General features: G+C 36.0%; 1 protein-coding gene across 1 annotated transcript; it reads left to right on the top strand.

Annotated features, from left to right (window-relative positions):
* Positions 1-663: 663 nt before the first annotated feature.
* Positions 664-27,964, top strand: LOC126499306 (enhancer of rudimentary homolog). The gene is made up of 2 exons (XM_050138467.1): positions 664-1,040; positions 27,762-27,964. The coding sequence occupies exon 1, from the start codon at positions 684-686 to the stop codon at positions 996-998; it is 315 nt and encodes a 104-aa protein (XP_049994424.1). The 5' UTR covers positions 664-683; the 3' UTR covers positions 999-1,040; positions 27,762-27,964.

Genomic DNA, 27,964 nt, shown 5'->3' with positions numbered 1-27,964 from the left:
CAATATGCAATGCTCTCGCAATCCACAGAGCATAAAAATAGCTTTCTTTTGTTATCACTTGAGAGTTTTCTAATTTATTCTTCTTATTAAATTTTTTAGAAAAGTAAAGGAGGGAAATTTGTGAATTACCCTGTATTAAAGACAACCTCACATTCTTTGCAAAGCAGAATAGTGCATTAACACATACTTTGAAATGAGGTATACAGTCTGAAGAAAGAACATTATGCAAATATTTATAAAACAATATTAACAATTAGGTGGAGTTAATGAGAGCTGCAAACAAGGTTGAATAAATTCATGTTGTTGTGGCGAAGAGAAGCGTGTAAATATGGACTTGGCTTGTCTACTCTGCTTTGGTGACTATGATTTTAAACAACTTCATTCTAAAGCATATTTAGCAAAGGTTATTTAAATAAAAACAAGAGCATTGAACCAATATAATTCCTTACAGAGAGGTCTCCAAACCCAGAGTTGGATAATCAGCCGCTTTGACGACTATGGAACCATTAACGATGAAAAGCGTTGTCTGGGTCAGTCTTTGGAGGCTGAGACCGATTTCCTCACATGCGCAGTGCATGCCTGCATTGGTGCAGCAACTCTCGCGAGATCCGGCTGTTAAGGGCGTTGCCGCGGAGCTCGTGCTAGCACGGAGCAAGCCCCACAACAGACGGGCTTAGGCTGCGATGATTCCCATCAAGCTGCTGGTGCAGGCCACTCAGAGGCCAGAAGGCCGAACCTACGCCGAGTACGAATCCGTGAATGAATGCATGGAAGGCATCTGTAAGATGTACGAAGAACACCTGAAGCGGATGAACCCTCCCGGCCAGTCCATCACGTATGGGGTCGATCAGTTGTTTGAGTTTATCGACCGTATGGTGAACCTCAGCTGCCTGGTGTTCCGAGAAGACACCCAGACCTACAAGCCTTACAGCCGAGAGTGGATCAAAGAGAGGCTCTACGTGCTTCTCAGTCAGCAGGCAGAGAAGTCCGGGCCATAGTGATCTGGAAGCTTCCGGGGCCGGGGCCGACCTGGACCACAGGTATGTGTGCTGGGGTGGTGCTCTATTTGACACTCACCCTCCTTTGGTTATTTTTTTTTTTTAGATGAAATATGGGCCTCCTTTTATTCTGAAAACTCCATTGCCCCTTTCATTGAGTTTTCTCTTTAACTTTTTTATGATAATGTAGATGGAAATGGTTCTTTTCATTATATGTTTTATAACACTCACTCCGCCAACCGGACGGGGTAGCAAGGGAGCAGTGACACTGATATATGGTGCCCTCCAGATAACTCAGTGAAAATAAAGCTCTTTAGTTACAAGTTTTAAAAGGGAGATGTAAATATCAGAGAAAAGATCCTTCGAGGCACCAGGTCTTAGAGGGTTCTGTTCCTGCTGCCTTGACTCTGTTATTAATGCTCCTGGTGAGGCAGATCAGGGTGGCATCGGAAGGAAAACGCCTAAACCAATCACCTCATGACTATCAGGGAGCAAAACATTTAGTCATGATTTGGCGATGCTCAAGGGGTAAATGTAGAAAGTCACAAACGTGTGACCTACACTCAGTCTGTATGTTTTCTCCTCAAACGGCACTAGCAGTCATGAGCCTGGAGCGGTTGGGTTCATATTCAGACCATAAAATACAACTTGTGTTTATGTTTTACTTTGATCCTCTTTTAATAAGTATAAATTAAATCCAATAGATATATTTTTCATGTCCTTACACGCATACAGATAATAGGTATCCAACAGAGATCTATGAGTTTAATTATCGTTATTATTTCTGGTCATCTAACCCTGCTTTCCCAATATCCCACACTTCCTGAGCTCAGAAGGAACATTTTGCACTTATCAATTTGTGGCATTTTTAATTGACTGATTAACGTTTGTCTCTTTTGAATGATAAACAAGACGGTTTTGTAATAACCTTATGATTAGTGAATGACTTCTCTACTACGTCTAAGTGGACATGGAAAAGATTGTGGATGTTGGGCACATTAGACTATGACCTCTCTAGTGTTAATTAAATTAGCTAACAGTTTGAAACAAATACACAGAGAACTTTCTAATGTTTGATCTGTGATAGCTGCAGCGATCGTGATGAGCTGTTATTGCAATCAGCCCCCATTGTGCAGATGGAGAAGCAAATCTCACAGAACACATGAATTGTTCAGTCATGTCTCTAATCAACTGAATGAAGAGAAATTCTTTATATGTCTATTTCTCATCGTTCTTGTATTATATTCATCCATTATGTATAAATGTTTTATGATTGGGCAAATAACTATTTCTCTATTTGTTAATAATGGTGTCAGTAGGATACTATTAAATCTAGATATGTGGTATGATGCTAAGATTATATAAATTATGCTGTTGGACACAGGAATGAAACATTCAGTGACTTGCTTTGGTTTGTGTGCATCATTTGGTTTGTTTGCAAAAATGTAATTCTGAAATCTAGCATATAAATATACTTCACCTTCATTTCAATTAATATTTGTACTTTTTCAACATTTCATTTTATTTTGTGTTTGTAATTTGTGTAGATAATCCTACGGTGGAATTGCAGAGAACAGAGAACAATTGCAGGGGTCACTTGTTCCTACCTCTTTGTAGACTCCAAGGATTTAACTTGGGCTTTCAGGCTTAGCAACAGGTGCCTTCACTAGCTCATTGGCCCCAAATTAAGATATCTCAAGAGAGGATCTCATGTAGTCCAGGCTTGTTTCAGAGTTGCTTTGTAGCTAGAAATGAACTTTCTGTCCTCTTCTCCACCCAGTCCTGCCTATGTAATACTGAGGATTGAACCCAGAGATTTGTTGATGCTAGTCAAACACTTTACTATCTAAGCTACATAGCCATCCCTTTAGTTTATACAAACTACAACCTTTAAAGGAGGAATAGTATTTAAAATCCAGTCCTTCTCACTATAGTTTTCATGTGTTCTATAGTGGAAGATCTTGTTGTGCTTAGGGATAAGTAGATCAGAAAGTACTAAGCATATCTCAGAGTAAGCAGCACTTTGATATCTGGCAAGAGAATGTCTGCCAGATGACATGTTACCAGTATCTTTCCAAATTCAGATTCCATGTAAACAAAATAAAAGATAGCAATTGTGAGAATTGTGAGAACTATCATAAGACCTGTGGGGCTGCTCCCAGGAGAAGGTGAATAGACTGTGATGACTAAGAATTAAAATAGGGCACAGTCAGCAAAGCGCTTGACTTCAGTCTCTGGAATTCTTGTTAAAAAAAAAAAAACATATAGGTATATTCATACAACCACAGGAGTTTCCTTGGAGCTCTTTAGCTACCAGGAATGCCTGTTTGGCAAATTGCAAGTCAAGAAGGGATTGTATTAAGCCATCTCTGATGGCACCTGAAGAGTAGATCCAAGCAACACGTGCACCCATACACACATGTATCTGAATATATATGAGCATGCATACACACAGATAGATATACAGACAAGGTTCAATAGTAAAACAACATATAACAACATATAAAACTCTGCATTTGCATGTGTCTCAAGATCTAGTTTAGAATAGCAGAATTATATAAACAATCGGTGTTTTATACAAACAAATAATTTAGAAAATGTTAAATCTGAAGGGAAATTTGAAGTATAAAGTGGAAAAATATATTTGAAAAGTATATATAAGTAATATTTCTTGTTTGATATGACTTCCTGAATCAGCACACACACACGCAACACACACACACACACACACACACACGCCTACTTGGCATGTTAGTGATCAAAGAGGGAAGAGAGAAAGCTGTAGTAACAAACCATTTCCCATGGAAGGCTACACCAAATCTGCAAATTACTTTTCTTCACGTGAACTTTAAGAATATATGTCCCTGAAGTTTGTATTGTGACATACCAATAAAATTAAAAATAAACCATAGTAAAATAATCACTTTGGATTGCTTTGAATTTTGGATATATCTACATCAGTTGCATATTAGTAGAATATCCATATTACAATTTTTATCCTTCTTTTCTCCCTCCCAACACCGATTCTTTGTAGTTATGTCCACCATCATTGAATTTATATATTTTTGTGAATAGTTTGCCTGTGATGGATGAGGTAAACCACGAAACAGTAGATTTAGGGAAGTTAAAGGCTATCCTCTTTGAATTTCATGAAAAGATGGGAATGATTGTTTATCTTGGGCTCAGGTGTAGAGCTGGGAACGCAGAAAGAATGAATAAAAGAAAGAAATGAGGAACCACAAACTTGCAATAAAATCCAGTCACATTTTCATCACTACTGGTGTTACAAGTACTGCTGTACTCCCTCTCTATTAATTATTATTATTATTATTATTTTCAGGTTATTAACTCACTGTACTAATGATAAAGTCATATACCCAGCAATGGGGACTGGCATGCTTGTGACAGACAAATGAATTAAAACAATTTTCACAAATCACAGGTTAGTTTCTAGTTCCACCCAATTCCTTAAGAGTTAGTACAGTGGGCCAGGACAGCATAGCCTGCCAGAGTGATGAATAGGATTCTAATTAATACAGCTCATGATCGTCATACTGAACAACCCAGGGGCAGTTCACACATGCTAAGCACGTGCTTTGCCACTGACCCACACTCCTACACCCGAGACTGGTAATTTGAATGGAAATAGTTCATTAAAGCAATTAAATACTGCTAGTGCATTCATAAATAGCCATATACCTCCCTTTCTTTTTGCCTTTCCCTCTCTTTGATTCATATACAAACATAAATGAGACAATGAATCGTTCATTGTGAATAAAAATATTTTCGAAATATAGAAGGATAAAGATGATCTTTGAGGTCTATATTAATGCCCTACAAATTGAAAGAGAAATATTAAAGTATACAGGCACAACATATGTGAAAAATATGGCTCAATACATGTAGATTAAATTTAAAGCCTAGAACAGCAGTATAAGCTATCAGTAAGTAACAATAATGGGGGACGGGGAAAAGAAGAAAGGGAGGGAGATCGAGAGAGCACTCACCATCATCTTAGAAGTGGTATACAGCTGGACAGTGGTGGCTCACGCCTTTAATCCCAGCAATTGGGAGGCAGAGGCAGGTGGATCTCTGTGAGTTCTAGGCCAGCCTGGTCTACCAGAGCTAGTTTAGGACAGGCACCAAAGCTGCAGAGAAACCCTGTCTCAAAAAAAACAAAGCAAAACAAAACAAAAAAACTGTATGCAAAGAAAAACCCAGCTAATCTGAGGAATTATATCTGTGTACTTAAACCCATGTCTGCTATCACCCGCATGCTTATAGAGATATGAAAGAATACAGTTTTTTTTCCAGTATTTTGTACTGCCTTTTCATAATTTAAATGTTCCCTTCTGAAGAAAGGAAGAATGGAGGATTGTAAACTTCTAGAAGTTCATAAAATAAACCTGACTCAGGATCCTAGAGAGCCCCTTGCCTAGGATACACTTGTTGTAAGTAACTGGAGGGAGAAGACATTTTTGGTAGAGCTGACTGAAAGTTGTGCAGGAAGTGACACAGATACTTCTTTAAGGAACTGCTACACCAGTGTGGATGGCTTTGTAGAGATGCAATGATCTTTATGTTGCCCATGTTTCTAGAAGTAACTCCTTGCGATATTCCTGTAAATTCAGAAAACTGAATTTTTTTTAAATATAATTTTTTATTGAAAAAAAAATTCTGCCTCCTCCCTGCCTCCCATTTCCCTCCCTNAGTCTGAGGGGCAGTCAGGGTTCCCTGCCCTGTGGAAAGTCCAAAGTCCTCCCCGCTCCATCCTGGTCTAGGAAGGTGGACATCCAAACTAGCTAGGCTCCCACAAAGCCAGAAGATGAAGTAGGATCAAAACCCAGTGGCATTGTCCTTGGCTTCTCAGCAGCCCTCATTGTCCGCCATATTCAGAGAGTCCGGTTTTATCCCATGCTTTTTCAGTCGCAGTCCAGCTGGCCTTGGTGAGCTCACAATAGATCAGCTCCCAATGTCCCAAGGAGGAGCAGAAGGAGGGGAAATATGAGCAAAGAAGTCAGGACCACGAGGGGTGCACCCACCCACGGAGACAGAAAACTGAATTATTAAAGGAGTCCTGCTCTATTTGCCTGTTTATCTTCAAAGCTTTGATTTGTGTGTTTTCACTTACTGTCCTTCCAGTTAATAAACTGTTAAGTTACTGTTTCATTTCATCACCAAAGACCAGGATACCCATTTTTTTTCAGTTTTCAATTTGTTATTTTCAACTTTCTCACAGACATACAGCCTTTTTCCATTTACAAAAGTGATTGCTACTTCCCAAAGTTATTAAGCTTTGGGGTTGTGGAAGTGTATATTTCTAATTAATCCACCAGGTAGCTTCCCTGTCTGTTAACATATTTTTCAATGTTCCCTTTTTAGGTACATTTTTTTTTGGCATGTGCTCTGTGTGGTTATTTTTTAGTAAGTGGCAAGTATTCAATGGGAAATACACATAGAAAGGCCTCTTACTGTGTTATTCTTACTCAAAATTTGAATTAACAGTGAAGCACCTAGCAGGCCTAGGTTATTTTATTCAATTCCTAAGCCTGAGATCCTGAAATGTTTCTGTCCATGTAAGGATTGGACTGTTGTTTTATCTCATTTCTAATTTTTTCCTTGGCTGCTGGCACTTGTTTTTTTTTTTTTTTTTTTTTTGTTGTTTGTTTGTTTGTTTGTTTTTCCTGGAAATTTTTCTTCCTTATTTCTTTAGGCATTTTATTTCTTTCCTCAGTTTGAATTCCCCCCGTACGTCTCTACTTTGCTTTTCTTTTCTGATTATGAAGATAAGTTCGTTGGTATTGCTTACATGCGTATGTGTGAGGTTGAGTGTGTCCACAACTCACAAGTCTTAGAAAATTCCTAGAGCTTGTTTTTTTTGTTGTTGTTGTTTTATTTATTTTTTATTGTTTTTAAACTATATTTTCATTCCATGTTCTGCAACTTCATTCCCTTCCAATTTTCTAGATGATTGATTATCTTTCTAGTTATTTTAAGTTGATAGCCATGCTTTGTGAATTGTTTCATTTCTTCATCAACTATTTACAGTTTAATATGGATACAAGAATGTTTTCAGTCTCTATGAGGATAGCATAGGAATAATTCTAAATTTCCCTTTCTTGGTTTTTACCCCCTCTGAATTAAACATGTATTAAACATGAGTCTTTGGGGACACATGTTTATTTTTCTCTCTCCCTTCCTTTCCTGGCTGAAATAGCAAGCATTCTGCAACATTACTAATCCTCATTCTCTGAGGTATTCAGAGACTGCGACAGTATCTGTGTCGGGATCATTGGGAACAAAGTCTTCATGTTCTTTTACTGTTTATCTGATTGTGCAAGAATTGAGAATTCTCCATCTGGCATGCACTGGTGCTGATGCACATGAGGCTCACGAACACTCTGCGTTCACATCTGGGATTAATAACTTTCATCTGTAGTTTGCACGGGCACATTCACACATCCACACACACTTACACACTTACACAGACTAACACACACACATACACAGTCATTTGGATTGTTTTGTTAAACTCATTGTCTTCACAAAATATTTTAAAACAGCAGTCACTTTGTAGTTCACAGCCTGCCTCTTGTTTACATGGAAGTCTCGGGGTTGATTTCTTTTTTCTCCTACAGTCCTTTTATGCAATGACCTCGCATTCTCATCCTACAGGCTCATTGTGTAACTATTCAGTATGTAAGCCTCTAAAGCATTGTTCCAACAACCTGTGGCAAAGTAGCCAGCTAGAGTTCTGATCTATATCTTTTACATCTTACTGTTAATATATGGATGTTGTTATTGATGGTTTCATTGTCATTCTCTTCACTAATTTTGCCATCATTAACCCAGGCAGTACTCCAGTTACTGTGATAGAATAGATTGTGTGTACGCTGTCCTGGTTTCTAAGCTGAGTGACCAACTTTATTTCACTATTGTATTTGATATAGCTTTGTTTTATTTTTTAGCATTTTTATTATTTTTGAAATTATAATACAATTATTTCTCCATTCCTGTTCCACACTTTAATCACTATCATGTACTTTATAGCTCATTTTCAAATTCAAGGCCCTTTTTTCCCCTACTCATCATTGAACGCATACATGTGTTAAATTTGTTTATGCTCTGGAACATTTGTTTAGCATTTTAAAGATGTGTTGCTTCTGTTTATGCTGCATTTGTTTAACTCTGTGAAGCTGTGATTCTTTGCTTGTCTAAAGCACCTTATGTCTTATAAAGAGCTGAACAGCCAATAGTGAGAAAGGAGAAAGAATAGGAGGGGTTGGCATGCAGAGAGAATAAATAAAAGAAAAAATCTGGAAGAGAGGTAGGAGCAAGAAGAGAGGCAGATGTCAAAGGCCAGCCACCCTGCCAGGCATGGAGTAAGAGTCAAAGAAGATATATAGAAGTAGGAAAAGGAAAAAGCCCATAGTAAAATGTAGTCAGGATAATTTAAGTTAATGAAAAGTTGGCTAGAAACAAGCCAAACTAAGGCTGGGTTTTATAATTAAGAATAAGCCACCATGAATGATTTATTTGGGAGCTGGGTGGTGGGCCCCTAAAGAGTGAGAGCGAATAATTAAAGAAAAACAACCACCACCTACATATATACATATATTTCTAAATAAAATTTCTTCTTTTGGCATAATATTGCTTGTATGTATGTTTTGGGGCTCAGTATTTGGTATTGGGTAGCCAATTGGCGTAATCTTTCCTGACAAGACTATTTCTCCTACTGTTAGCATTTATTACGGCCCCTCCATCTTTGTGTGTGGTTAAGGTCTAATGGGAATTTCCTTGTCCACTTCGGCATATCTGGTGTGATGTACATGTTCTGCTCATGTTTAGGAAACTTCATGGGTACAGCTTTTATAATATTTCTAGGAGACAAAATCTCAAAGCAATATCTCAATCCTCTTTTTCTTATATATTCTTGTTTGCCGGGACTAGCATCAACAACTCTGCATTTTTATTGGTAATGGTTTTCTGTAATGATCACTTTCTGATGCAAGAGAAGTTTTCTTGATGTGAGATAAATAGAACCCGTATCTCTGGGTATAAGGACAATATTTAGAGTGCAGTTAGAAGTTATGCTAATGTATTACAGTTGTGGTTGTAGGTTTTACCTCATATATGACAGGCAGGTGGTCTTCCACTAAACTACGTACCCAGGACTCTTCTTGACTTCTCTGACTGAGCCCTAAAACATACTGCATTGTTCCTCGGTCACAGCATAAAGTTTTATTGTGACAATTCCTTCAAATTCTTGCTCACAAATACTCATATCTTAAAAGTAATTTTCATTTTATAGTTTATCTCCTAGAAATCTAACGACAATAGATACTGCAAGGCCAAATACAATATTATATTTCTCCCATTTTTTTTTCTGTTTCCTAAGGTCACCATTCCAAGTTTTAACTTTAACATATTAACAATTATCAGTTCAATAATCAGATAGAGATAAGAACATAAATCTGTATATACATTTGAAGACCATGAAGAAAGGTGCCTAATCAGAAGTCTAGAGTGATCAAAAGACCAAGCTCTAACAAGGGTGATATAATTTTTATATTGATATTGTCTAACTACATATTTTAATAGTAATAAGCATTTGTACAATTTTCTTCAGCTGTGTAGTAGAAAGTGTGCACATTGGGAAAAGGCAAATGCTCAAGCATAGTCCTGATGAAATAACCCAAGGAGTTTTATCATAAGATTAGAGATAGTGTCATAATCTCCTTGCATAAATAAAATGGTGGTATTTTATTAGAGAAATGTTTTAGTTGGTGTACATCATTGAATACATTCCTGGAAAGAAGATGAAGTGTTTTATTTTTTGGGTTTATACCAAGGAAATATTCCAAACTCTTCTGTACATATGTAAAGGTTATTTAATTTAATTAATTTGACTACCAGAATGCCATGCAATATCTTATTCTCATTAGGAAAAACTTATTTAATAAATCTACCTGCTGAGTTTCAGAAGTAATTATTGAGTATTGATCAAAACAAAGCTTCCTTCCTTGTTGCATAATGAAGACACACAGAGTAGGGGATTTGGAACCCCACGGCACTACTGCAGGAGATATTAACAGCAGCTGTAGCAGGATACTAGGGTGCCAGAGACCACTGGAGAGAAATTGGGAAAAGCATGCTGTGATGCTTGCAGAAGAAGTGCCAATACTTAGGGTCACTAATTGTGAGAAAACTGGATGTGCCACAAATTAAGAGACAGAGTCAGAAGTCAGGAGATTTTGAAGAGATGGCCTGTGTAAAAATGAAAGTGTGGCACAATAAGTACCTAGGAAACTGCGTTTCTACAGACTTGAATGAAGAATTGGATATTTTCTCCTGCAAAATGAAATCTATAAGACTTTTACCTGCATAATTATTATTAAGTAGCTATTGTGATACGTCTGTGCTTTTCTTAGTTTCTAACATTTAACATTAACCTAGGATTATGAAATAGCTTAAAATATAATATAACTTAAGAAAGAAGTCATTTAGTATTTTACTATTTCAAATAATACATGATCAGTTATTGATGTACCAGAGAGGAAGAAGAAGAGAGAAAAATTGGGAGAGAGAGAATAAAAGAGTGTTTGTGCAATAGGGAAAGAGAATGATAGTTTTACAAACCTTAGACAAAGCAAGGCATGGTAGTGTATGACTTTATAAATATTTTTATTAACTCTCTGAAAGCATCATCAATGTACTTTAATCATATTAATGCCCTCCCCTAGCTCCCCTAGATCACTTGGTTTCTCTTCTTACAGAACTTTGAAATCTTTCAATTTTTCTTTTTCAATTATTTTACAGTCGTAAAGTATGATTTGTGATGCCCATATTTCTTAGATGTGTAGCATTCCAGTGGAAAGTGGTTAACCTACTGGAGATGACAGTCCTGGACAAAACTAGCTCTCTCCCCCAGCAGCAGGCTTTATCAATAACTCTTTAGCTACAAGTGGTACTTCATCCCTATTTCATATCTCCATGTTGAGATTTAGTCTGGCTTGAGGTTGCACAGGCCTAGGGTTTGCTTTCACAGTCACTGTGAGTTTGTATTGCAGACGCCCTGATATGTCCAAAAGAAACTTGCATGCATATCCTTCCTCTTCTATCTTCTCCCATGATTCCTGATCGTTTGGAGGAGGAATGTACTATAGATGGACCCTTAGGATTAAGAATCCCATAGACACTTACTAACAGTGCTAGATGGTTCTATGAATAGTACCAGAGGACAAAATTAATCTCCAATGTTATCCAGCTGTGAAACCAGCCAAGTATTGCTGTCACTTACCTGATATGATCAGCCCACTGGTGCAATAGTGGCATGAACATCACTTTAGTAACCAGTCACTTTCTAATTGGGTTCAAATAGTGCTCTACTAGATAAAGTTCCTACCCGTCACTGTTAGAGGTCAAGAACCTATGGCCAGACAGATCATAAAACCTGTCGGATAAACTATTCCTGTTACTTTCCTAAATGATATGGGTTTTGGTGTATTGATACAAATTTATGGTTGATTTTGTTACATTGTGTACATATATTTCTGCTCTTATTTATGATATTTTGTTTGTGCAGCTCATTTAAAAATGTAATGTATAATTAAAAAGTACAGATAGTCATTTATAATAGTCAAACTTGCAGTCATGTTAGTTAAGTTTTCTAGTTATACAGAGATAGATAGATAATCTTCAACACTTTAAAGGCCTAAAGAAAATGGCATTTAAAATATTTTAAGAACTTGACTTTTCTTGACAGTGAGACATGTCTGCTTCTGGTAGCAGCAATTACTTAAGAGAGGTTGATGGGCATCAAAGGAACTTGTTATGTAATTGTCTTTAATATGGCAAGATTTGCCATTTGGGCAAGAAACTGTTCTTGCCTAGACTGCTTGATGGTGTGTTGTATGAACTGGACATGCAGGACTCACAGAAAAGTGACTGCTGAATTTGCCTAAAGAAGGTTAGACAGTCATTCAGGTTCCTGCTTCCCAGAACAAACTGCCAGACATTCTGCAGGACACAGAAGAAAGCAACTGATGAACTTAGTACAAGGCAGAACAGATCTTCAAATCTCCTGCTTAATGGAGAAGTCTGTCAGGTAGTGTAGGCCTGTAGACTGAATATGGATGCCCTGATGTTATAGAAGAACTTTGTGTGATTATCTAGGCAGTGAAATGTCTCTGTCATTTCTAGAAGTTTGGAAGTTGTTTATAATGCACTTCCTGTTTACTTAGGTAATAATATATCCTTCTGGGATATTTGATGGGGTTAAAGACAATTATACTTTTCCTTAGTTATGACAAAAGATAAATTTGATATAAAACTTTAGACTCATAAAGATAGGATAGGTGATAGAGTATTTTCTTTGATTTGCCAAATAGCAAATGGACTAACTATTGTAACTATAATTTTTGCTTGATAACTCTTTTTTATATGTAACTTTACTATGTTAAACTTAAAAACCTTCATTTTTATTTAGACAGAAAATGGGAGATGATGTGGGATTCCCCTCTGTTTGCTATGAATGTGTTTTAATTGCCATTGGTTAATAAAGAAGCTGTTTCAACCAGTGGCTTAGCAGAGTAAAGCCAGGCAGGAAATCCAAACAGAGGTATAGAGAGGGAGTAGCTGAGTCAAGAAGATACCATGTTGCTGCTGATGGAGAAAGATGCTCGCTGAAACCTTCCTGGTATGCCATATTCTTATGGTAAAATATGAAATAATAGAAATGAATTAATTTAAGATGTAAGAGTTAGTTAATAAGAAGCCTGTGGTCATAGGTCCAACGGTATTGTAATTAATACTGATTCTTTGTGATTATCTGGATCTGGGTGGCTGGAACACAAAAGAGCAGCCTCTTGTTTACAAATAATAGTTTAACTTGAAGGCAAATATGAATTACACAACTACATCATTGAGAAATTAACATAGGTCCACATGAACAATATCGCTCCTATTTTCTTACGACATTAGGTGTATCTGCTGAGGGTGCAACTAACCTTTCAGTTTCCTTATTCCCTTTGTTCCTCTTGGTGTGTTGATCTTCAGATTTCCATTTTAATAAATTGATTCCTCTTTTGCTCATTCTCTCAGTATCAGTGAAAATCTAAATTTAAAAGAATAAGTTACAGAAAACAGTGATAAAATCACATCATTCTTGAGCAAAATAAACCCATACCTTCATTTATACTCCCTGTTACACCAACCCACGTGCTCCCTGCTGGACAGCTGGTGGGACTAGCAGGCTGGCCAAGCGTGTGCTACAATAAAACTAGTACACCTTGTGTCTCGTTCTGTTTTTACCTCGCATATCTGGTAATGTTGTCTGTGATTTCTTCATTCTCCGTGAAGGCTCAAAGAAATAGAGCCACTTACAGTGCACTAAGCTGAATATCTTTAAGTAATTTGAGTGGGAGAATGCTTAAGGATCCCTTACAGCAGAACCTCATTAGATGCTTCCCAGTATTAATTATGGGGTAGCTGTAGCAAGAGAGTCTGGCAATGCAACAAATGAGAATTAAGTAGGTTAATTTAGTCTTTGGGCAAGAACATGAAATTGACTCTTAATATCATCCAAGATGGTTTGAAATCGTTTAAGTTTTGATCTGGGGCCCTCTATTATCACTACTTCGTGATTTACACCACATTTTACAAAGACTACACATTATGTGGAGTGAACCTTTTGAGAAAATTTCCCAGGGGATGTATCTAAGGAAATGATTGCTTAAAATTAGTCCTTTCTACCTACCATTACTTGAAAATAATACCCTGACAATAGAGGTAATCTTTTTAAAAGTTGGTCACCTTGTGGTGTCAAAGCAAACAACATTGGCATAATGTTTATTATTTACTCAATTGCTATTAAGCTTAAACCTTCAAACAAGATTAGCTGTACCTCGAAATCACTTTCTGGTATTCTATATTGTTTAATGTTCCAATCTGCATAGTTTATTTAATTTCTGTATTGAATCACTCAGTTCTTTTACTTCAAGTGCTCGCAGTCAAAACGTTATCCCGCAGTATGCCTTTCTCCCTCCTCTCTGTTGTCAATCACTCTCCATAAACCTGTCTGATAGTATGGTGGTCGGTACTGATTGTCAAGTTGACATGATCCAAAACCCACATAAGATATAAGCTGGTGAGCCTGGTTGTAACGGATTTTGTAAACTGGGTTCATTGAGGTGGGAAGGGCCAAACTAAAGGAAGGCTGAATAAAATGAAGAGTATTAGTTGAATAGCACATTTCATTTCTCTGCGTGTCCTATCTTCTCTAGGCTGTTTTTGTCATCATAACTAAAAACAGGTGCAGTTCACTTTCTAAGCTAAGGTGAATGTGACATCCCAAGTTCTCTAGTCTAATAGTCTTTGATTATAGATAATGAATTGTTCATTGAAGTCTTCACTTTCTCAGCCTCATGCAGCGTCCTTTAAGGGATTTCTTCCAGAGATTATACCCTGGCCACCCATTGCCTGTCCTTCATAATGTTCTGCGAATTTGACCCAAGCCTTTTTTGAGTGCCCCCACACTTACATCTCTCATGGCTACAAAAACCCAGTATCCCATGGGTATTGTTACTAGTTCCTGCTGATGAATCAATATGTCATCTTGTCCCTTCTATCACTGTTGTAATGAAACAAGTGAAGCACAGAAGCTGACCACTGGGAAACAATTACAATCCCCTAAGCTTTCATCCATAATCAGGCATCCTCTTCATAGCGACGTTCAGTTCCAATTATATCTTTTCAAAACAGTTTGTGTTCTCATGTATTGGAGCCTTCCACAAATGGTATATTGTTGTCAAGATATCTTTCTTGTTGTCTTAGTTGAAAACAGGTTTTTGTTTGTTTGTGTTTGTTGACTTTTAAGAATTATAGCTTTTCTGCATCCTTCTTTTTAGCAACTTCAAAAGTCTTCTGAAGGTCCCATGCCTATCAAGCAGCCCAGGTTTTAGATCGTTCTCCCACACTCATTCTTTCACACAGAATGATTAGTTAACTCTTAGTAAACAGAGACAGTGGTCTAGCCTGGCTGCTATTTGCTTTAAAGTTCTTCTGTCAGAAGAGTTAGGCAACTTCAACTTTTCTAAAGTTCTCAGGACACTGGCAGACTATGGGCAGGTTATTTTTTTACCAAAATATACTACAGTTGTCTTTTGGCTTAATTCCTGATAAAATATTTACTCATCTATAAAACTGGGTCTTCACATCAAATTCTTCTTCTGTCAGAGATTCCACTTACAAACTGAGATCCAACAGCTGTCCGCATTCAGAGCGGGTTTTACTGTCTTTATTAAACCCTTGGGGAGTCATATTGTCAAGGTACACACATCAAAGCGGGAGTTTCCAGGGTGATTCTGAATTTAGTCAAGCTGCCTATTGGGCATCTGAACACCTTAGTCATTTCTTGTATAATTACTTTTTGATTTTCATGATTATTTGCTAGTGTTCCACAATAGTTAATCTTATCTAAAAATTTAACATGCTTGACTATGAATTATATTCATTTTAAATTATTCCCTGTTAATTTGCATTTCATGATTTATTTATGCTGTCATTTCAAATTAAGACATTTTACTAAGCCTTCATTTTACTTTGAAAATATATTATTCTATATTCTTATACTTTGTTGGCTCATTTGAATGTTCTCATGATTTTTATTAGATTAAATAGAATCTCTCTTTTTTTTTCCTCTTCACTTAATTGAAAGCATTAGGAGGCATCGGGGGTCAGTAACTTCCTCTTTTTGTTTCTGGGTGTTTTACAAATTAATTGTATTCGAGCTATGTAACCACTCCTTTCTGATTAGAAAATTCCTCTGTGTCCAGCCCTCCATGCTTCTGTTAGAGTTCGCTATGATGTGTCTTCCCAGGTGCCACCCACAATGTTGTGTTGTTGTGCTGGCACCATGACTTCTGGCATCTTCCTTTGGAGAGTCTACTCTCCTAAGATAAGAGATTCTTCTTCCTTCCTTCAGAGGTAAGAAGTCCATTTTGCAAGAAGTTCCAGAGCAATAGATTTCCAATGATCTGAGTAGTGGCTGGGAAAATATTCCATGTGTTCCCAATGAGGTCTCGTGTCTTTCTCTCCCTACTCCTACTTTCTCTCTTCTAGCATTACTTGGGCCCTGACAGAAATTGCTGACTCTTTAGTCTTGGGCTTCCTTTTTTCTTTGTGCTTGTTTCATTTCTATCACGAAGGTCATCAGGAAGTAACAGGTACTCCCTGGCATTTTCTTAAAGGTTCTTGTTTTATGATGACAAGGGAATGTGCTTACCACTGAAGTGTGGTATTATTGGAATCAGTGAGTTACATCTTTTTCAGATTTGATTTATTGAAGTAAGGGTAGCATAATGCTTGGTCCTCAAACCAGAACAGATCTTAAAATCACTTTATAAATCCGTTCGTTTATTAATTGGAAATAGACAGTATGCAAACAGCAAGAGTTTCACCAGGAGAAAAGACTGTATATTTTTTCTTCTGATAAAAGATGAGTGTAGCAGCTAGAGAGATAACTTACTATTTAAGGGCACTTGCAACTCTTCCAGAGGACACTGGTTCAACTTTATAACTTTTCATTGAAGGAAAAAAAAAACACTCTAAATATATGGAGGCACAGATTATTAATAAGAAAATAAAATTAAATGTCACACAATGCTGTTTTATATTAATTTATAAATGTTATGCAATAATAGCCTTAAGAAAATCAATTTTATATTGATTTTCCAGTTATTTTTAAATTGACTATGAACAATTTTAAGGCAAACAGGAATAACTAGTTCTACCAGAGATTAAGGATGTTATAACTATGATGCGTAAGGCTATTAGATTTGTGGGAGAAAATATTGACAGTAAGATATCATAAAATATATCCAGTATTTTTGTTGTTTTTGTTCTTAGGAATAGCTCATTTAAAGCAAACATTCTATTCTATATGTCCAAGATGTCCTCTTATTTTCTTATGTGTGTATAAATCCAGAACTTCCAAATTCTTATTTTTCATGGAATAAATTATTAGCTGTATAGGCTTGTGACCACTGTACAGACATAGGAAACTCTCTGGTATACATATCTATCTAGATTGTTTTTCCTGCATGCCCCTTAACATTAATCCCATCTCAGCCTTTGTCAGCCAATAGCCTTCTTTAATATTTACAAGGTAAGATATCTACAACAGACTCATCACTTTCCATGTACTAAAAAGACATTAGGCACAGAAATTCATAGAGACAAATGATTTGATTTACAGTTTGGTCAAATGAGTTGAAGAGAAGAGCAAAGAATGATTTCTTCTTCACCATTTTAATGCCAACTACCTTAGCTCCTGTTCTAATTCTATGCAGCGAGCCTATGACCAAGATAACATAAAAGTAAGCGTTGAATTAAGGGCTTGCTTACAGTTCCAGAGGGTTAGTTTATGATCAATGGTGGGCTTGGTCAGGGGACATAGCAGCAGCCAGGCAGGTATGGCACTGAAACAGTAGCTGAAAGCCCATATCTGATCTGTAAATTTTTGGCAGAGAGAGAGAGAGGGAGAGAGAGAGAGAGAGAGAGAGAGAGAGAGAGAGAGAGAGAGAGAGAGAGAGAGAGAGAGAATGGACTTTTGAAAATAAAGCCCACCACGAAGTAACAAACCTTCTCCAACAAGGCGTTTCTTCCTAATCCTTCCCAAAGAATCTGACAACCTGGATCTAAATATTCTAATATGCTGGGAAAACTCCTTCTTCAGGCAATGGCCTTTGAAATGCTGGTCCCAGTTGGATGTGGCCTTGGGTACCAAATAATGCACATGCTGACTTGCTAGCTCTCTCTTGGCAGCTGGATTTGGTTCTTCTTCCCAGCTCATGCAGAGGACTGAGATCCCGTGAGTCTGCCCCCTAGATAAGAAACTTTTATTATACTCAATTCTGAGCTAGTGTGGGATTACTCTATCTGTGTTCACCTACACAAATATAAGAGCCTATGGAGGCTATTCTCCATCAAATAACCATACCATGATATGATTTTAGAAAGTTATTGTTAGAGACATGGTTCAAAATTCAGAGGACATCTAATTAGATTTCCAAGCCCTTATATTTCTCAAAAGTAAGATTCAGATCAGTGACAAATCCATTTGTTCAGAGTGGAAGGTACCCAGAATAGTGTAATACTTCATTAATTGCGAGTAAATACTTGCTATAAAGCAGTGTGCCATATACATTCATTTCTGACTGTCATCTTTGTAAAGATTGTGTAACCCTGCTGGGCTTTCTCATGGTTTTCTAGGTAGATTCCTATTGAAATTGTTCTCTGTTGACAGCTGACAGAAAGTCCTTTAATATGGAAGGTGCTCTCTAATGAGTGAGAGTAACAATTATATAGCTCAAATATAAATACAATCTTAATTTAGACAAGTTCTTAAATCATAGTGCCAAGGCAAGTCATGTGCCTGAGGCCAAAGTATAGCTCAAAGAATTTTACTCACTGTATATCATGGGAAAGTTAGAGACTCTATAAGTATCTAAAATTGGGGAGGGTATTTGATCTTTTGCAATATTTTCAGAGTAGAGATCATGTTTCTGAGGTTCCTAGTCATGTATTACTTAGCTGTCTTTCAAGTCACAGAAAATAGATCTCTTCCTCATCATCAACATCTTGCAAAACAAGGTCCTGAAACTTCTGGATTTTTTATTATTGCTCAGGAAAAAATCAGATCTGAGTTGGATTTCTATTCTTGGGTGGAATCATCATGGAAACATACAATTGTAATCCAAATAGAACCTTACTGGTGCAGAAATAATAACTGCTATTGTCTCATTCTTTATGAGTTAATCCAAACAGACTTGTGAAATTCTTAAACAAGAAAATAGCACTAATAAAAAGCCATTTGGTTTAGGAACTTTTGAAAAAGTAGACAGTCTAACTAACAAAATTTTCATTGCCACATGATGTGGGATTTTCCTGTGTATGCTGGCATTATCATTAATGAGTAAAGAAGTGCTTTGAGCCTATAGCAGAGCAGGGCAGAGTGGAGCTAGGCAGTGAGGAATGGACTGAATGCTGGGAGAAAGAAGGCCAGGGTTAGAGAAAAGCCATGGAGCTGCTTGAGACAGAAGCCGGGAACTGTACCAGGTAAGCCACAGCCACGAGGCAATATAAAGATTAATAAAAATGAGTTAAATTATTATGAGAGTTAGCCAATAAGAAGCTAAAGCTAATGGGCCAAACAATGATTTAATTAATATAGTTTCTGTGTGATTATTTTGGGTCTAAGCTAGCCAGGCAGCCAGAAACCAACAAGCAGTCTCCTTACTACAGCTACATGGTCACTTTGGTCATTATTCACTTTCACTGCTTGGGAGTGTTTACATCCACAATGGTCTTGGTGTCCATTGTCTGCTTATAAATATAAATTATTCTTCTACAATGGTCCCTATGGTAAGGTACTCTTACACTTGAGAGTGCCCTAATCCTTATAACAAATGCCTTTACCTCTGTAGTAAGGTTTTTATTTCTTATCTGAATTCTGAAGTAGTGACATTCATTGTTATCATCATATATGCTATAGAAGAATATGTAATACATGCGACTGCCTTTGGCAGTAAACACATACATGTCTCAAATGTCAATAGTGCTTAGGTTGAGAACATCATGTACAGAGTCAGTTGAGTAAATAATTAAGCAACTTGTTCAGAGTATCAAAGTTTATATAATTAAAGCAAATATAACAGTAAACAATATTTGAAAATAACAACAGACATTGAGTAATCTCTTGGCAATTACATTATATAAACATTTAAGTTTGTAGAGATGAGAAAAATATGGAGCCACCAATGTTAGAACATAACAATTAAAGAGATTGCCAATAGGAATTAAATAAATAATAACCAGGTTTAAAAAATAAAAGGACAATGAAATATGAGAATGGTGATTAGTAGAACTGCGTGCTCCAATCATGGCTGGCTTTGAGAATATTATTTTTACTTCATAGGGAGAAAATGAATCAGTTAAAAATTCATTAACTGACACTGTGTGATGACAGTATAAGTGGCAAGGAGGAAGTCTTCTACAGAATAATCCTCTTGTATACTGTAAAGATTTGGCCAGTAGCAAGGCAGGAAGTATAGTTGGGGTAACCACTCTAAGGATGATGGGATGGAGAAGTGGAGTCAGGAGTCACCATCCAGACACAGAGGGGTCATATGAATGTACCATGCTAATAAAGGAGTAGCCACGTGTCAGAGCACAAATAAGAAATATCAGTTAACTTAAAATATAAGAGCTAGTAAGTAATAAGCCTGAGCTATTGAGAAAACATTTATAAACAATATTAGGCCTCTGTGTTGGTTATTAGGGAAAATGTTGGTGGAAGAGAAATGTCTGGTTACAGAAGTCCAGTGAGTTTTAAAATTATGGGTAATTCATATGTCACTGCCTTGAGATGGGAGTAAGATTACTTAACATTTTCCACTTTATATGACTAAATGTTGGTTAGATTTTAGATCAAAAATTGTGTTTTGGAGCTAAGACAATATCTCCTTTTCTTCAACCCCTTATATGAAGTTGAAAGGGAATATTTACACTAGGTCTTCTAAAGTTAATCAGCAAGGAATGACTTTTAAGTCAATGACAGACTTTCATTAAAGGCCATGTTTTCTCATCCCTTGATTTAAGTGGTCACTTTTGTAAGTAGTTTTAATTTCTCTTGCCTGCTATATAAACATAAGCAAACCAAATCATTAATCTGCATTTCAAGTCTTATCTAATAATACTAGGCATTTGAACAATATGTCACAGGACATTGACAGTAGAACTCTTGCCCTGATTTCTATACAAGCAGTTCAATGTTAGCTATATTATGCACATGCTATGTTTTTTTTTTTTGTAAAATGTATTAACAAATGTAGAAACAAGAAGTATGGTTAATAAAAACTCAGAAAGAGTAACTGGGGTTCAACCTGAAGATCTGAAAAGCAAAGCAGCCAGCCACTGGCTCTTACCTTGATCTCAGCCTGAAATGGCAATCATGCCTCCAGGAATCTCAGAATGAAATTGTTTCTGAGAGCTGTCTCCAACCCCCCCCCTCCAATTTTATATTTCTCTCGGGGGCAGGGATTAAAGGCATGCACCACTGGGATTAAAGGCATGCACTTCCTTGTTTCTATGGCAGCAAGCAAGGGTACTAGGATTAAAGGTGTGAATTACCACTGCTTGGTCTGTAAGGCTGACCAGTGGGACTTATTTAAGCTCTGATCTTCAGTCAAGATTTATTTATTAAGATACAAGTGAAATGCCCCTACAGAAACCTTTGATAATATGCATTGTGATTATGGTCTTGGGGTTATTGTTTCAAGTCCATACATCTTGCAAAGTCATTTTCATCTACAGACTTTTGGAAGAACAAACTGAAAAGAAACTCTAAGCTATTAATTGGCTGTTTTGAAAATTATCAGTCCTATATAGATGTGAACTCTGTGAGCGACAATAATACCTGACCTGACAAGATATACCCACTGGTCTATAGCAATACAGATGTTATAAGTGTAGCCAACTACTTTCTGATTGGATCTAAGTTAAGACCTGTCTCATAAGATGGACCCATACTTGGCACTGTTAATTGAGACAGGAATGCGTGGCAAGATAAGTCATAAGGCCCAGGAAAGATTCTAATAACTATTATTCTGGTACATGGACATAGTACAGAAAGAACTACCTAGGACTTATTGCTCTACCCACATATCACTATGCCTTTCATCAGCATATGAAAATAATTACATTTTGAAATTTTGATATCTATATGAAGTTAAAATCATCAGATGTTTAACATTTTTATTGAATTGGAATCTATTTGACTTGTATTAACTAAATATTAAAGTTGATGTTTCCTATGGCATGAGTCCAAGGAGAAAGGAATTGCTGGGTTCCTGGATATTTTTTGAATGCTTATGGCTTCTAACATCTTTCACTGATTTGAGATTATGTAGTATATCTTATCCTATTAATATCTTTAAAACTTCAAAGATGGGTCTATCAATATTTGTAGAGTGTCTTAAGTTGAGTTGTGATCTCTAATGATGGAATTAGGCCAATTCTTGATGTGCTTTTTGCTTCAATCAGCTTACCTTATATTCTTTTTTGGAGAAAAGCCATTTAGCTATAAAAGATTCAAGCAGCTTGAAGATTACCAAACAGTATGTGTTCTTTCAGTAATGTAGCTTAAAGTGTTCCCATTGAGAAGGGAAGAAATTGTCTCTGGAATGTAACCAGCCACCAACAAAATACAAAGTATGCTGCACAGGACTTGGTAATTCATTCATTTTATTGTATTCTTTGTATCACATACATAGCCTAATAGAGTTAACATTAGAAGGGAAAGAGTAAAATTTTTTTGACTCAGTTTCATGGTTTCTGGTCATATTCTAAATTTGATAAACTGTGTTTCAACCATTTTTATCTTTATGATATTCAAATTTCCACGATTGTAAATGGTGCATTGCTGAAGCAATCTATGTACAGTGGCCCATTTTTCCTTAAAACTGCATTAAGAAAAGGGTTCTCTCTATCTATCTATCTATCTATCTCTATCTATCTATCTATCTATCTATCTATCTATCTATCTTCCCATCTTCCTATCTTCCTGTGTGTGTGTCTGTCTTCTTATTAAAAGTGTTAAAGTCGAGTTTCAGGAGGCTGTTATAATAGGCTAGCTGCTGCATGTGACTGGCAGATCAGCATAAACCTCACAGTGGGACAATTGAAGCTGAAGTGCTCCCACCAACCCACCAAGCTGAAATGTTTGTTCTGGACCTCTGAAATAAGAGAAAAAAAATGCTCAAGTAGACCAGATTCAGTTCTCATGATTCTGACGTTAATTCTTACAGAAAAGACAAAACCTGCAATAAATTAATGTTAAGTGAGCTAGAGTTTTGCTATGTTGTCTGTCCCTTTCCCTTCCCTTTGCAACGAAATTCACAAACACCAGCAACACACCCCACCAGTCTTCTCTCCTTAGGCTTTTGTTATATAGAAAAACCACCTTCAGTCAGTCAGTTTACACATGGCATAAGGGGAAAATGTCACAAGCCATCCCTTCTGTCATCTGGGTTTCATAATGGTTCTTTTTGACATAGTCAATTTCACATGATGACACATTAAACAATAAGTGTGCCCATTGGCCACCAAAGATGCACTTTTCATGACAGATCATGTGACTTCCACCCAGTGTGAGAATTTAGGAAAACAGGAGAAAGGTGTATTGTACATAATGTAAATGAACATTAAAAGTATTTAAAAATAAATATTATCTTAAACCTTAGTATCAGTAATCAAAACATACAGAAAATTATAAACTAATGTAGCCAATTTACAAAGAGAAATTAATGATTTTCTTACCTATATGTCATGTATGAATGTTCAAATGTTGGTTTAGTGTGCCATTTTAACAAGAATTGTCTGAGAATAATTTCAGGAAGTATAAATATGCATGATCTCCATGCATGTATACAATTAAATTGTCATCTCTACATATGATTTTCTATCTTTCAGAAAGAGTAGAGTTGAGTTATGATTCAAGACCCAATAATTTAAGAATGTTGGACATGGAATGTGTTCTTCAAAGGCACAATCACTGTTCAAGCTGGAAAATAATGTCTTTTCTTGGCAGATGCTTCCTACTTCTTCCAAATCCAGCACTCCCTGATTGAGACCCATTAAAACCTATCATTGTCTTTCGCCTTGGAGTGTAGCACATGCAATCACGACTCAATGGTGCCAGATGTACTTTGACTCCTGAATAGTCTGTATAATTAAATATGGCATGAATTACCACAAAATATGTTTTCTCACACTGATAAAGGAAACAAATCTGATATTTTATTGAAGCTTCTTTTGAACCCTTCTCTATTATAGGCATTGATAAAGGAATAATTTGACTAAATCAAACTTTTTAATGCAACATTCAATAAAATTTTAAGCTACACTTAGAATATGTAAAAATATTTTGGATCATGTTAAACCAAAGATTTAGAAAACTTTCTACTTTAATGTCTATAAAAGCAATTACTCTAAAAGGTCAATGTAAAATTGTTTTCTTCAGTTAGAATTTCTGAAAGAAAATTGAAGAAATGGATAGACAAACACAAAATTTGTACATTTTTAAATAAATTTGAATCTTGAAATTCAGAAATTATTATTCATTTTTATTCATCATGATTATTATTTTTCTGTGAAGATCTGACATCATTAGGTTACTCTACTTAAGCACATATGCGGTTTTAGAAATAAATACCCTCAAAGCTTCACTGGTGTTACTTTCTTAAAAAGCAAACTTTTTTTGGATGTGTCTGTACAAATATGGGCACCACTGTTCATGCCGAGTTTTCTTAAGCTGAAAGATGTTACTGCTGGGTCTTAAACACACTGAGAAAAGTGCCAAGAACAACAACTTGCCCAATATCTGTCAAGTCAGGCTGAGCCCAGAGCACTGCCATAGAATCTAAAAATAAAAATAAAATGCTCTAAAGGTCAGGGCAACAGCTAGCTTCAGTGGGCTTAAAATTAGCTTTCAATAATCAAAACATACACTTAAGGTTTATCAAGCATAAATGTGTCTGCATTTGTAGATTCTCAGAATTTAGATGAATATAGATGACTTTATTACAAATAAGACACTTCTGATAGGTTTGTTGTACAGTAATGTTATAATATAATTTAAAAGCTGTTATGATCAATCTATGCTTTAGAATTACTAAAAAAAACTTCAGATACTTAAAGTCTAGAAATAGATTTAATTAAAAATGCATAGAAAGTGTAACATATTGAGAACTTGTGAGAGTAATGATTGCTCTAGATTTAAAATCAATAGAAAAAAAGGTGTGCAATAATTGAAAGACAACTTTGTGTCATGGCATAGAGAATGAGAATTTCATTGCCAGACTCTAGGAGAAACGGATATGTAGTAGAAGTAGTGGTTTAACTCTTTGTTTAAGTGTTTGCTTCTCATTACACTAACAAAGGACAAGTAATATTTTAAAACTACATACATGAAATAAAAAGATAACAAAGTGTTTCGTTTTCAATAGAGGGCCCACAAAAAAGAAGAGAGCTAAGATATTAAAATATTTAGTTAATTTTTAAAAGCTACTAAGGTGATCTCAAATATATTTATTCACTAAAGAGAGGAAGTGTTAAGGTGCCATCATATAACATGATCCTGGGACTTAATCATGCTTTATTTTCTTAGTGGCTTTTAATGGTGGTTTATTTATATAAAAGAGAGTTGATATTTATCCTATTTTATGTCCTCTAGTCTTCATTACAAATAAACTTCGCTAAAAATTGTTATTTTTCTTCTAGCAATAGATTTGCTTGCCTGAAATGTTATATTTCTAAAATCTTGTGAGCTTTATTTCCACTTGAAATAAATCCAAACCCTAGTTATTATTAGAAAATGAACAATTTACTGATATAATTTAATTTTTTACTACATATTTAAAGAATTTCAAGGTTGTTGATACTGTCTGTTTAAAGAACAGCATATTTATAATTGTTTTTTGGACTTATTTTTTTACTTTATATGTGTAAATATTTGGTCTGCATATATGTTTGTGAACCACATGCATACCTGGTACTCTGGGGGGTCAGAAGAGGGCATTGTGTCTCCCATAACTGAAGCTGCAAATGGTTGTGACTTTTTTCAGTGTGGGTGCTGAGAATAGAATCCAGGTCTTCTGTAAGAAGCACCCAGTTGCTTTTAATAACTTTTATTTCAAGGTTTAAGTAATCAAACAGAAATTATGGAATTGTATAAATTTTAGGTTAAATTAGCATAAGACTTTAAAAATCAAAAACATTTACTTAATTAATTCATTTTATGATGTTACTGTTTAAGTTTTAAAAACACCAAATGATTTAAAAGTCTTTTAAAATATAGACTTTATTTTTCTCAGTCATACAATCAGTTATATCAACAGGTAAATCCTTACTATACATTAACACAATTAATACAAGCTGCAGCAATACATTCTAAGTTCCCAGTAATTTTAGATGAAAAGAAACACTAAATGCAGAGTTATTGAACTCTGAACTCTCTCTCTCTCTCTTTCTCCCTGTGTGTGTGTGTGTGTGTGTGTGTGTGTGTGTGTGTGTTCATGCTTCAAGGAGAACTGTATTGTGGGATAGAGATTTTGCTCATTGATAGAACGTGTGAAACACCCAGAGTCTCAGCTGCAGTAATGTACACCACTACAAATCACCCAGAACTTTCTGAAATTTTACTTTTTGTTCAGTGCTTATACAGACTGTGTATCTGCCAAAAAAAAAAAAAAAAAAAAAAAAAAAAAAAAAAAAAAAAAAAACTTTAGTGCTTAGTTTTTCACATTAAACATTACTTCATAATTTTAAATGTATGTACTTTGCCTGCACGTGTTTTTATGCCTTGGATGCATATCTGGTTTCCACTGAGGCCCGAAAAAGGAGTCCGACCCCTGAACTTGTAGTTACAGATCGTTGTGAGCAACCATATTGATGCCAGGAATTGAACCTAGCCATCTTAAAAAGCAGTCAGTGCTCTTAACTGCTGAGAGAGTTTTTAAAAAGGTCTATGTATCTCTGTGGTGTCAAATCATCTTAAATAATAATCTCTGGAACATAATAGGGAACGTAAGCTTGAGTATCTTCTCCTCTTGTGTATAACTGCACAGCGTAATGACTCTCCATACTGCTATATGGAAGGTCTGTGTTAGAGGAAATCATGTCTTACATTGTCTTCGTGTGAGGAAAGCATCTTCCCACTGGTGGAAAGTCTGGATTTGTACACTAGCAGCAGCCAGATTAACCTTCAGACAAGAGAAGCCCATTCAGCTGTCTCACTTTCTCAAGGGCAGATGAAGGGCAGTTCAATGTGGTAACAGTGCTCTTTTAACAAAATGAGCCTATCTAGACAGGAGCAATTAGCTGCCACACAAAGCATATAAACGTATGTGCAAGTACTCCATGCAGTGGAAAGTGGATATCCAAGAACATGCATATAAGAATTGGAAAATTGCTTCCATTTTTTCTTATTATTACTATTACTATTTTATACTACCCTGATATTCAATATTTATAATAGGGCATATATTTAAGAAATACACCTGTGACAAAAGTTGATGCTGGCTAATGTCATCTGTTAAACTCCTGTGACTTCTCTTGCTCCTGCTCCTGATCACCTTATTTTGCATTTTAGTGATAAGATTTATATGACATCTTTAGCTTCTCAGAAAATATTTACCAGAAAATTATCACTGTCTCTTTGGGATACCAATTTTGTTCATTCCTAGAGAAAAGTGCAATGGCTTAAGATTCTATATCAGAATAATTTATTATTTTCATGTTGAATTAACTTACACATTTTATTTCAAAAATGTTACAAAAGCATTATCATCTACCTGTTTATCTCGCCATTTCTACTAAACGTCTCTCATATACAGATAAAGAACTTTCTTTTCTTATATTTTTGGTAAACTCTGAACCAAAGTATTTATGTGAACAGTGTCAATCATCTCTGTATGATTGAGTCTCTTTCTATGGGTATGCCTGTGGAGATGGTGCTTCTATGTTTGGCTGCTGGAGAGTGTGCCACAGGGAATCTTACTGGGTAACTGATGGTCAGTCCATATGTCAGAAGAGATATTTTGGTACCTGCTCTAAGTTATTTTATGTTTGTCCTAATACAAAGATAGACATTAAGTTTAGTGCTTGGTTTCAGCAACCCTGTAACCATCTGCTCTTTTCTTGTAGCTTCTTCCCAGAATACCCCACTTGACTGTGTTAACTGATGGACTTGCCCAGGTGTGAGGACTTCATTACTTCTCCATACTTAATGCTTCAACATATGTGAAAGAAAATTGATCGGGGAGCCTAAATCCAAAGCCTTTTCCTGCATATGACGTGGCATCCAACTACCATATGATTCCAGACACATTATTCAAACTGTTTCAAAT

The sequence above is a fragment of the Alexandromys fortis genome, unplaced genomic scaffold (genome assembly GCF_014885135.2).
Source record: "Alexandromys fortis isolate MF-2015 unplaced genomic scaffold, M_Fortis_MF-2015_v1.1 scaffold_15, whole genome shotgun sequence".
NCBI lineage: Eukaryota > Metazoa > Chordata > Mammalia > Rodentia > Cricetidae > Alexandromys > Alexandromys fortis.
This window is presented reverse-complemented; position numbering and strand designations above follow the sequence as displayed.